General features: G+C 41.1%; 1 protein-coding gene across 1 annotated transcript in view; it reads right to left on the reverse strand.

The window, feature by feature from the left end:
- sf3b3 (splicing factor 3b, subunit 3) overlaps positions 1 to 10,000 on the reverse strand; it is a 37,544-nt gene extending 27,544 nt beyond the window's left edge. Inside the window, exons 1-14 of the mRNA XM_012867583.3 lie at positions 9,866 to 10,000; positions 7,708 to 7,833; positions 7,313 to 7,468; positions 6,579 to 6,749; positions 6,280 to 6,452; positions 5,953 to 6,094; positions 4,521 to 4,633; positions 4,222 to 4,359; positions 4,031 to 4,134; positions 3,784 to 3,949; positions 2,888 to 2,983; positions 1,493 to 1,565; positions 1,027 to 1,178; positions 470 to 625 (exon numbers count right to left, since the gene is read on the reverse strand). Of these exons, the coding sequence (XP_012723037.1) occupies positions 470 to 625; positions 1,027 to 1,178; positions 1,493 to 1,565; positions 2,888 to 2,983; positions 3,784 to 3,949; positions 4,031 to 4,134; positions 4,222 to 4,359; positions 4,521 to 4,633; positions 5,953 to 6,094; positions 6,280 to 6,452; positions 6,579 to 6,749; positions 7,313 to 7,468; positions 7,708 to 7,777 (1,710 nt within the window). The 5' untranslated portion in view covers positions 7,778 to 7,833; positions 9,866 to 10,000. The remainder of the gene's footprint in view (positions 1 to 469; positions 626 to 1,026; positions 1,179 to 1,492; positions 1,566 to 2,887; positions 2,984 to 3,783; positions 3,950 to 4,030; positions 4,135 to 4,221; positions 4,360 to 4,520; positions 4,634 to 5,952; positions 6,095 to 6,279; positions 6,453 to 6,578; positions 6,750 to 7,312; positions 7,469 to 7,707; positions 7,834 to 9,865) is intronic.
- Between the last annotated feature and the right edge of the window lie 2,424 nt (positions 10,001 to 12,424).

A 12,424-nucleotide genomic window follows, 5' to 3' on the forward strand; every position in this document is an offset into this window, starting at 1 on the left:
CAGCGTCGCCCTACATGCTGATCTAAGTAGCTTTAACAAAACTCAGCCATGAACTCCGTCCCCTTGGTGATCGCAGGTCTTTTAAGCAGACTGGTTCAATCTCTGCTCTTGTTGTGAAGCACGTTTGTCTTGTTTTTATACTATTTACACATTATGGGGAAGAAAAACTTGTTCTTTCCTCTTTGGGGTCAATATTGCTTCGACTTCCTTGGTACAACAAGCTGCCAGCCCTGCAGTCTTTACCCCACAACATCATCGTACTTCAAGCCGTGTTCAACTATCGATCAGTTTTATTTCCAACGTAAACTGAACACTTTCAGTTCAAAAACTGTCACAATCTTTAAATAAAACAAATTCATTGACGTTTTGTGCGATATCTGAGTGTTAAGGAATAAAAACGTTTGTTGGAACTGATCCGTAAGCCCCAGACGGCGTTTGCTGTAAAATGAGCAGACTAATTTTTTCTCACCGGGTCCATCTCAAAGTAGACGAGCTCTCCTCCGGTCAGGGCGATGACAACCTGCCGCTGGTTCACGGCGCAGCGGACAATCGTTTTCTTCCCGGGAGTCTTCCACTCGTTAACACGTTTATCCGCACGGATGTGACGGATGCCGTCCGGGTAAACCTGGACGAGGCGGGAAACAAGGAAAACAGGATAAAATGCTTTTAAATGTTATTTCTCAACGTTTGGGGTCCACAATACGTCACATCAATAATAATAATAATACTGCAAAGGACTTGTTTGTGAACATGTTAAAGTAATATTTAGCCAGTTGGACAGGGCCTCAGAGCAGCATCATCACCCACAAATTTCAGAGTGATGGAAGCTCAGATAAAACGAGGAAAGCTATCAGACCCCATAACATCTTCCACTAAGTCTGAGTTTATTAAAAGGTTTTCTAACATGATGCAGCCCTTCTGAACGTAGCTAAGACATAAGCCCACTGCTGCTGTTTCTGCAGAAACATTTTTTATTTTAGAGAAAAGCTTCAACAAATAACAGCATGTTTCCCAGCCAACACCCACCTGCACCAGGGCGTCTTCACCCAGCAGAGAGCAGGAGAGAGTGGGCGTCGTGCCCAGAAACCCAGAGTCTGTGACTTCCTCCACCGTCTCCCCGATGGACAGAACCAGAGTGGCGTTGACGAAGGACACGATGATGTAGGCATCGAACTCATCTGAGGGTCAGAAGAGCGACAAATTGAAGCTTTGTTGCTCCTCTGTAAGGTTTAAAAGCTGAAACAGCCTCAGTCACTGACTCCTCAGACACCAGGGGAGAGTTCAGCTGTTCACTGTCCCCACAGGAAAAGACAAATACTCGATGCTGGAAAGCATTTATTACCACTTCCAAATGCTCAAAAAATGACCGTAAACTATAACAATAATTAAACATTTATAGTTTAGGCTGCATCTGTTCTACGCACTTTTTCCAGCTTAACATCACATTTCTTGTGTAAAACGTTAGAAATGCTGAGCAGAGCGACGCCGTTACCTTCGACGTGTCGCCGCACAGTCCACACGGCGTTGGGGTTACCGGGCAGCTCGGACACGGCCATCTCTGACACCTGGAAACAGGAGAATGGACTGAGTTTATCCGACCGCAGGCCTCGTTCTCTGATGCACAGATAATTATGACTGAAAGAGGCGAGGCGCTTCGACGACGTTCCACCACAGGCATTTAGACTGGGAGGAAAGGCAGAGACTTCCTCATAAACTGTGGGGTTGTTGTGTTAAAACTGCCTGAAGTTTATGGTGATTTAAGTCCTAAAGCAGCGAGAGAGGCGCAGTGGATGTGGATGCAAAAACTAAACCTGTAAATATTCTAAGCTCGATCATAACCAGGCAGGAAGTAGAGCTCTGAAACGTAATAAGAAGAAGGAAGCAAAGCGGGGCCGGTCTGTTACTGAAAACGTTTAGACACCAAACGGCAGCTCATCAGCTGATCAAACTAAAACAAGTTCCCAGATCTTCATGGTGCCTCCTCCACTGTGCCGTGTGGAAAATATCTCCAGTGGGATCTCCTCGCCATGCCAGTAATGCTGGACGTCACTATGAGTTGACTTGCAGAGAGCACGACCTCTCCCAGCTCGGAAATACCCGTGTCTGGTAGGCGGCGTGGGAGGAGATGTGGTCTTAGAAGAGGTTTTATGCTCTTTATGCCGTTCGCCATGGTTGTTGGGCATCAGAGACGGACGTGGACACCCTGTTCAATCCTCCGGTGAAAACTGCCTCGGTCCACCGGAGATTTATTTTTAGGATTAATTTAAGATAAAATGGCAGTTTTACTGCAGCAACGGCTTGTTCTACGAGGCGTCGCAACAGCGTCAACGCCAGATTGTGCAGAAGTGCAGTTTTCTAATTATTTGCCTAGATCAGCAGTTTAGCTCCAGCTTGCTTTGGGTTTCTGAAGCCCTGCTTACAACCTGGTTATGAGAATACTTGTAGTTTCTGTTCCTGAGATTTTGGACCAGGTTCCAATGAGCTGTTTGTAAACGTCTTTCTGCTGGTTGAGGTCTGGAGCTGCAAAGCCTCCTCAGATCTTTGGCTAAATTAGGATTACAGACAACATTAATGTTTTGTTCCCACTATTTGATGTATTTCGACCTAAACATCACCGGTATCTTTTCTTGAACTTGTGTGGATGAGAACACTGGAAATTATTACAGAAACTGAACAATAAGAGAAAACAGTTTAGCACTTTAAGAGGATTATGTTTTTTAACGGGGTGTCGTAAAACAAAAAAAACAGCAACACTTTGCCTTCAGGCTGAAGTCAGAACAAGAAATGACCTCCTCAGCTTTGAGTCAGAGAAGAGACATGAAATCATCAGTTCAGCCGGCAGAGTGTGAGAGTGTGTGTAGTCAGCAGGTTAGGGGTCGGCGTTTACCTCCAGTCCGTGCCGAAGGACCCTCAGGGTGGACCTCGGCCCGCGTCCGCAGGCTACGTACAGCTGAGGCGTGTCTTCGTTGGCCAGATCGGCGATCTAAAAACGTCGATGAGGACACAAACGGATTACAAATCTGTCTGCCTTCAAATTACTGAACGATTTTGTAAACTAATCTAATTGCGATTTTTTTTTCTTAATATTGTGATTTATTGTGATTTTTTCCCCCCCCGGTTTAATTTATCATGTGTTTCAAAATATATACAAACAACAAATCAATTTGTTTCCTCACCATGTGGATTAGTTGCTAAAAGACCCACAGCATCTAAACTCAGAGCAGAAATGATTGCGTTCTGCCTACAATATATTTAAATCAAAATTGCAATTTTGACTTTTCTCCGCATTAACTACAAGCAACAAAAATGGCCTCTAAATAAAGATGTTTGTAAACAAGGACTATTTAAAACAAGAACTTTTAATGTTTCTATTAATCAGAATATTATTCAAGAGAACAGCTTTTAATTTAATTGGACATCAATCCTTGTTGAACATAAAGTGCAACCAGCAAGCAAGTCTATGTATTAAACTGATTGACCTGTACTTAATGCTATGCATGATTATATAAACTCTAAAACAAGTAATAAAATTAGATTATCTCACTGCTGCAACTGTCTTCCCTTCCATGTGGAGGCAAACCCACTTTAAACATTTTACCAACACCTAATGGACGTGTCTAATTCCCTGATTGTTACATAGCCAAAAATTGCAGACTCTGCGATTTGGAAATTGCGTTATTCTAAATCACAATTATATTGAAAATGTGATTAATTGTTCAGCCCTACTACTGAATAAACTTCAAACTTCTGCATGACGACTGCGTTAAAATCAAACAAACCGACCTGACAGGACATGATGGGCGACAGGTTCTCCTGCTCGTCCACCAGCACCAGGTTTTTAAGCGGTCGGGGCTGAAAGAAGAACGTGTCTCCCTCCTCCAGCGGCATCGCCGAGGAGAACTCGGGCTCCTCGTCGTCGTCGCCCAAGTGAGCGATCTGGTAAAGATAACTGAAAAAACCAGAGCTTCTGGTTAGGCAGAGCCGACCGAAAACGGATCAAAATTTGAGGAAAACCCGGATGAGAACTTACTGGTTGCCAAACTCTGAGGACACAAACAGGAAGCCGGTCTTCAGGACGCACATGGCCGTCGCCACGGGGATTGTGTCAAAGTATTTCAGCCGTATTTCAGTGACCTAAACAAACAGAATAAATTTAACTGCCTCTCGGAGACGTTTACTCCAGGAATTCAGTCACAAAGAGGAGAGAAGTCAGTGGTTCACCATTTCTTCGTCCGTCTCCAGCGTGACCTTAAAGATGTCTCCCTGCTCGGTCTGAGCCAGGAAGAAGAACATGGACTTGGTCTTGTGGGTCGCTGAGCAGACAAATATCATGCCGCGCTCCGGGTCATCCAGGTCGTTCTGTCGGAGCAGAAAAATGAGGCGGTGAACTACATAAGGACCACATTTCCACACAATAACAGAACAAACAGCTGCTGTGACCGCAGAGCCACTTCTTAAAGGGAAAGGAGTCACAGGACGACATCATAGGATCCACAGGAGCAGGAGAATGAAGGACTCACCCTGCGGCGGGGGATGGGACAACGAATGTCGGGCTGATCTCCAAAGTTCTTGTAGGTGATGTAGTTTTCAGAGCAGATGAGAACGCCGCTGGGTCCGTCTGACCCACCAGGAACTAAACAGGGAGGAAGGAGAAACAGCAGTCGAGTTATTTCCCTCCATCAATCTGCCGTCACCATGACGTCTGCGGTGAAATCAGTGCTGAGATCAGAGAGATTTGAATGTTTCTTCACGTTTTAGTCAGAGAAGAGACATGACAAACTCATCACATCTTCAACACTTTGCTCAGCACCTGCCGTCAGTCTTCTGGTGATCGACTGTCCGGTTAAATTATCAGCGAATCGAAAACAATCTCCAGCGTCAATTTTTCCTCATTTCCTTTAGATAAATATTTCAGGATTATTTTGAGTATTGCTTTCCTTTACCATTTTATTTTTTATTTTTTATTTTTTCAAATTAGGCTTCCAAAAAATGTATTTTCTTAAAGATTTTTTTAATTACTTATATTAATTTAAAGATTTATTTAAAAAGGTCCTCTTTCCCTTATTTTTCTCAAGCATTTTGTTTGCAACCATTCCGTACATCTATTCTCGTGTGATTTCATCATCATGTAACGCCACCGCCAGCGTCTCATCAGGCGCTGACTGGGAGACGCCACAGAAGTCTGTTTGTGCGTTATGAAGAGGGAACTGACTGATGGCGAACTAACCCTAGAGACGAGGACATTTGCAGGGATTTATGAAGTTAAATTTTCATGTACTTGTCAGTATATATTTTGGTACATATTATATAAATAAAATTCACTATATTCTGCACTATATGGCTGTCACTGGTAGACAAGGCGCCACTTCCCTCCAGCAGTCAAACCAAGAATCTTCTGATGTAGTTCAATCACTAACCAACTCAAATTATATATATATATATATATATATATATATATATATATATATATATATATATATATATATATATATATATATATATATATATATATATATATATATATATATATATATATATATATATGAATAAATGTGATGGGACCATTGGCCAAAATGTCTCCGTTATGACGTTAGAGGCTGATAAAGGTCCAACAGAAAACCTCTGAGTTATGGCTGCTATAGGAGCTTCTATAACCTGCTGGAGGCAGTTTTTAAAATCGTTGCTCCAGGCAGTAGGGGATCTGTTGTGTGATTTGGTGCATTGATGTTGGATTCAGATCATTTTACAGGCTGGTAGAGATCAGATATGCTGTTAATCATTAAGAGCGGCTGCTTTCTCTGACTGTAGATGTTTCATCTCAGGCCTCAGAGGAAGCTGCTAGATTCTCTGAACAGTTCTGAGTTTGGCCAGAAGTTTGAAGCCAACATCTAAAAACAGTGTTCAAGCTGCTAAGGAGCTAAACCCGTTCCAGTCGCGAGTGTGAATCCATACCAGTGATGAGGAAGTTCCCATGCTCCTCCAAAGCCTCGCTGTACTTCCGGACCACGTGGTTCAGACCCAGATCCAGCTCATAGAAAGTCAGAGTCTGCTGTGTGTTTGCGGCAGCTTCTCCCGTCGGGTCGTTGTCGGCTTCCTGGAAATAAAGGTTTCAAACTTAAAAGAGTCCCGTTGTGTCTAAGCTGCTGGGATTCGCTGACCGTTCTAAGATCAGAGATGTAAATGTTTCTCCAGTGACAGTCAGAGAAGAGACATGACAGACTCATCACGCCTTCAGCGGCCGACGCATCCCAACAAGCTGCCGGTTTGCCGTGAGCTCACCTCGTAGTCCATTTCCAAGCAGGCAAACATCGGATTCTCAAAGCCGACGTCGACTCCGACCACGTGATAAACGAGCGTGTTCGCTTTGTGAGCTTCCAGCGGAGACGAGATGGTGAGCCTGGCGGCGGCGTCTCTGTTCAGGATGTAAACCAGCTTCTGCTTCTCTATCGCTCCTGAACGGCAGAGGAAGAAAGACATCATCTGTCTCGCTTTCTTCAGGCTGGATAATTCACACATTTGGTCTGAGATCTTTCCCTTTAACGACGACGGAAATAACGTTACACAGCGGGGTTCCTCACCTATCATAACGGCTCTTCCTTTGGGGTCCACAGCCAGGAACTGTCCTGGAACGATGCGCCTGCAGCCGCTCTTCCCAAACGTTTCCTGGTGGATCTTCTCAAACTGGTTTTTCGATGGGTGATACTCCAGGATAACGATACGACCGCTGTCGCTTCCCACAACGATGTAGTCTACAGAAATAAACACGTAAAATACAGGAGAGACGGTCACAGAACTATAGATAGGACCTGACCGGCTTATTGTCTGCTCTGATTGTCGAACATCAGCAAAAGTTCTGTCTGCTGACATCAAACATCTACCTTCCTGAGTCCATCACGGAAAACGGACGTCTGCTTTATTCTTGTAAAACACATTTTTATTGCTAGACAGACCACATAAATGGATCACTAGGAACAGATCAAATAAACACTGAATAAAGTCACATTCAAAGTTATTCTTAACTCTGGCAGATCTAGATTTAAAGAGATTTTAGTTCAAGTAGGAAAACAGGGCAAGTCAAACAATGTTTGAGGATACATGGTTAGAGTGAAAACGATCAAATAAGATAAAAAGGTGTTGAAACAGAAGCAGATATGAGGAAATGTGAATAAATAAAAGCAAGATAAGGAGAGACAGAAGCTAGCTGCTCACACAGAGCTATTCCAAGGAGATCAATGGAAAGTTGAGTGGAAGGAAAAACTCTACATCCAGTCTTACATTCTACATTTGGTGGAGCGTTTCTATGACGGCCTACCTTTGGTTCCTCCTGTGAGTCTGAAGGCCATCAGGGACCGGACGATGCCGAACACCTCCATGGTGAGGAGGGTGTGCACCTTTCCTGTGTTGGCATCAGGACGCAATAACTCCAGGATCTTCCCTCTGGAAACAACAATCTCCTGCATCTTGGTTCCTACCAAAAAAACACAAACATGTGTCAGAATCGGCTGTAGGCTTCCTTAAAAAAAACTTGTGTTTAGAAAAATAATTAAAAGCACGTTATTTAAAGCCCACACGACACAATTTACTCAAAATCACATCAAGACAAGAAGTAAAGTAGAATTTAAAACGACAAGTCAACTAAAGGGGGCAAAGACGCGTCAACAAAAACATCTGGGCCAAAACAAACAACACTTCAACGGAGCCGCTCACCTGAGAAGTTCCCATGAATGGCGTGGGTGATGCCGGTGGCCCGCTGCAGGGTGATGTTGTAGAGAAACATGGTTCCTCACGGCGGTGTTCTGCGACGGCTAACGGAGTGCTGAGCCCGGCTCAGAACTACAGGAGAACAGGAGGACACCCATAATGTCATTAGCTACACCAGCAGCAGGGTCCTGAGGAACAAATCTAACAGAAAAACATGAAAACGTCACCGGTAAAGCGGGAGCCGAGTTCTGACCCGTCTGGTGGGAAACGGATGTTTCTGCGACTTACCAGCAGCAAAGATCTTAATTCTAAAGGCTTCACCATAAACGGCCCACCTACAGGCTGATTAAACCAGGGGAATAATAAAACCCCCATTAATTAACGCTGTTTCTAAGCACATGGGACTTAAATGGCTAACTTGGCTCTTCAACATGTCTTCAGGTTCTCCAGAGGTCTGTCAGTGAACCCACCATTTGATTCATGTGGGTGTCTGACCTGGGATGACGTCTAACAGATAAAAACAGCTCCTCCTCTTACCAACACATGACTTCATTCCCCCTTCGGCCCGTTTATTTTACAGCCGGAGAGAAAGATTTAAAGTCTCTCTAATGAAAGAAATCTATGAAAACACAGAAGGGTCGCTGCTTTTGCCGCACAGACAACTTTTCACAACGTTGTTGTCGACACTCGCCGGCTTGAGACGGATTTGGTCTTTTTAACTAAAAATAAATAATCTTGACTTGAGCTCAATATACTAAATTATAATGTATGTATTGTACTCAGTAACCTTACTCTAAACACTGTTTAAATGATATCGGTGTTGCATAGGGCTGCAACACCAATATAACAGTTATTTTTATAGTTGACTAATTTAACGATTATTTTCCATTAGGCGATTAATCACAATTTTTTTATGATCTCCATCATCACTTCAGTTGCTTGTAAAAATATTTCGACTCACCTGCTCTTCTCTACACCCCTTTGAACGCCTCTTTATTTCCTCTTGTCCCGCCTTTATTAGCTTTATAAACAATCCTCCATAAAATATGAATTTAAAATGTAACTGACTTAGTTTATTTCAATATTACTAACAAAGTAGATTTTTTTTTTAACTGTAAAAATGTTTTTAAAACAACATTTCGACCTTCAAGCGTTCAACGCTGCTTAATGTTTAAAAGCCGGGTGAGGCGCACTTCATGTGATTTAAACTCTACCACAAAGCGAAATATTGAGACCTCCGCAATGTTTATATATTTTGATGTGTAGAGACATGAATTTTTACCTGAATATTTCATTATTCACATTGTTGATGATGTCAACTAATCTTTGCAGCTCTTGTGCTTCATCTTCCATACAATATTTGAAAAGTCTCAGATTGACCTGAATTAAAAAATTAAAAAATTGCAGACCACTACTAGGCAGATTGGTTAGAATAATGTAAACCCTGTATTATCAAAGAAAGGCTTATTATAAGCGGAAAACATCCAATGGGATTTCCGAACATTATCTCCAGAGGACCCCTTGCCTGTCATTTTATGTCCCGCAGCGGGCTCCGAGCCCATTGCTGAGCACCACAAAACCAGAACTTTATTTTACTTTCTTTTTTTTTTTTTTTACAAAAAGTTTGAAAATTTCCCAACTCACGACATTTTATAAGTGGTTTCTGTACTGGATCAGCTTCTAAAAACGCAAATAAATGCGGCCTTTATACTTTTTAATTCAAAAACTACGGAGTTTAATATTTTAAAACTGAACTTTAAACAGTTCCGATCTGCGGATTGATGCTTTTGGAGGACACACTGGTCTAAATGATGTGGTTTTAAACGGTGAGCTGGTTCTGGACTACAACTGACCTCTTTAGCATCTCCTTTAGCAAACCTCTAGCTTATTGTTAATGTTTAGCCGCCGGTAACTCCTCTGTAAAAATTAAAACACATTTCAGCCCAGACTGCTGCTTTGCAACCGACCTCTGTAGCTATAAAAAGTGATTTTAACTGAAACTCGGCCTGTTTTCAGTCTCGTGAACCTCCATTTTTACGTTTTTCATACGAAGCGCCAATTTCTGCCTGACGCATCTGCTTCACCGAAAACTGCCACATTTCTCGGACATACTTCGTCTGTTTGGATCCAGGCATATTGAAGATGTGTAAAAATAAATATTTACCGGGGTAGTTAATGAGATGTTTGTGATTTCAGCAGATAAAAATCCTCCATTCGTAGGTTTCTCTTAAGCTTCAGGAAGTCGGGGTCCGTCCTTCCAACGGTCGTCAATGGTAGGTGGCCCTAAACAATGCCTGTCTGAAATTGTTTGTTGTAGTAACGGAATGCGGCCAGCAGATGTCGACAAAGGATCATAAAATTAAAACAGTAAATGAGCAAAAGAAACATCGAGAATCAAACCTAATGTGTGAGATTTTTATTTTAAATTTTTTAGGGTCAGATTAGGTCTTGATCCAAGCCAGCAAAGACATTATTTACAGAATGTTTGAAAAAGAGTAAAACACTGATAAAGAAGTAAATATCAGGAAAATATCATTTATTTCAGTGATGGGATTTAAATATATATATTTTTTTTACATCATGCAGATTATTTAAACACAGCATAATATATTGCAAGTGTTTATTTCAATTCAATTCAATTCAATTTTATTTATATAGCGCCAAATCATGAAACATGTCATCTCAAGGCACTTTACAAAGTCAAGTTCAATCATATTATACAGATTGGGTCAGATTATACAGATTGGTCAAAAATGTCCTATATAAGGAAACCAGTTGATTGCATCAAAGTCCCGACAAGCAGCATTCACTCCTGGGGAACCGTAGAGCCACAGGAAGAGTCATCTGCATTGTACATGGCTTTGCTGCAATCCCTCATACTGAGCAAGCATGAAGCGACAGTGGGGAGAAAAACCACCCATTAGCGGGAAGGAAAAACCTCCGGCAGAACCGGGCTCAGTATGAACGGTCATCTGCCTCAACCGACTGGGGTTACAGAAGACAGAACAGAGACACAACAAGAGAGACAAAAAAGCACAGAAGCATTTCTCTCATGTTTAATGATTGTAGTTTAAAGTCAGGGAAAATTTTAAGAAAATGTGATTATATAAGACCAATAACAATTTCTTTGGCACATTTTGCATGAATTACTGCATGTGTGGCATGGAGGAGATCAGCCTGGCTTTGCTGAGCTGGTTTAATAGCAGGCCTCAGGGCCTCTGTATTGTTGGCTCCGCTTTCTCTTATGTTCCTCTTGAGAATCCTCCACTGGTTTGCTTTGCCGATTAATTTGTAGCCTGTGTCCTGGAAACATCTGTGTGTGTGGCTCATGAAGCTCTGACTCCGATCATCCACACCTTGAGAATCCCCCCAAACTCTTGGATAAACTTTGCTTTTACAATCCTTACAAGGCTGTGGTTATTTGTTACTTGTTTGCCTCTTTCTTCCATACTTTTTTCCTTCCGCTCAACTCTCCAATGTTATCTTTGAGAACACCACACTGCAAACAGCCAACTTCTTTAGCAGTGAAGATTTGTGGTTTACGTTCCTTGTTGAGATTGTTGTTGACTGTTTGCTGGACATCGATGAAGTCAGACATCTTCCATGGGATTTTGAAGACCGTAATATAACAGTACTGCATTGAAAATCCTTTCTTTTTCTGTTCTTTCCCTGAGAAACTGAGTTTTGATGAGCTGAAAGCCTGAAATCCTCCTTATTTTGCCAGTTTAGTGGGAGCTGGGGCCTAACTTAGGCAAGAGGCTGGGTGCGAAGTGAACCTGAAATGATCAGGATCAAATAACAGAAATAAAAACCATTAAATGGATCACTCAGTGTGTAATGAATCTGTATAAAACATGACCTTAACATTTCAAACAGACTAACTGAAATACATTACTTTTTCTTTCTTATTCTAATGTATTGAGATCTCTATCTATTAGAATTAAATAGAATAAAGCACTACTAAGAATCCACACCAAAGGGTGATACAAATGACAAATACAAACTTCTTGATTTATGAGCTTATCATTTTTTTCTCAACCTAAGCTGAAGGAAAGATGTCAGTAATTACTAAAATGTTAATTAATTAATTAATTTATTTATTTAGTTAAGGGCTTGGTCTCAAAGCTGAGATTGTTTGATGTCAAAGAAAATTGTTCAGTGCAGTGTGTCTGATTTATTTTTGGTCTACATTATTAGACAAGACTTGGAGATATAAACTGTCTGTAAGTCGTGTCTGTATGATTATACTGAATTTGACATGTGTTGTGAATTGACGCTATATAAATAAAATAGAATTGAAAATATAATCAAACTGTCCGATAATTCTAATTATCCAGTTCCAGGTCAGTGGAGACTCCATGTGTTTTTTTTAAAGCAAGCTTTCTTTCTTTCTTTCTTTCTTTCTTTCTTTCTTTCTTTCTTTCTTTCTTTCTTTCTTTCTTTCTTTCTTTCTTTCTGTCTGTCTGTCTTTGGTCTGCCATTTGGGGACTTTTTGAAATAATAAGATTGTTAATGTCTAATATAAGAATTTTATTATTATTATTATTATTATTATTATTATTATTATTATTTAATCATGTTTGTAGTACTTGTGTTCATTTTCTTTAACGTTTGATTTACTTTTATATTTTGAGTATTTTTAATGCATCCATGTTGTTTTTGCCAAGATAAATAAACTTTACAGTTGTTTGAACTTAATGTAGCTTTAAGTTTAATTCTCTTT

The sequence above is a fragment of the Fundulus heteroclitus genome, chromosome 2 (assembly GCF_011125445.2).
Source record: "Fundulus heteroclitus isolate FHET01 chromosome 2, MU-UCD_Fhet_4.1, whole genome shotgun sequence".
Taxonomy (NCBI): Eukaryota; Metazoa; Chordata; class Actinopteri; order Cyprinodontiformes; family Fundulidae; genus Fundulus; species Fundulus heteroclitus.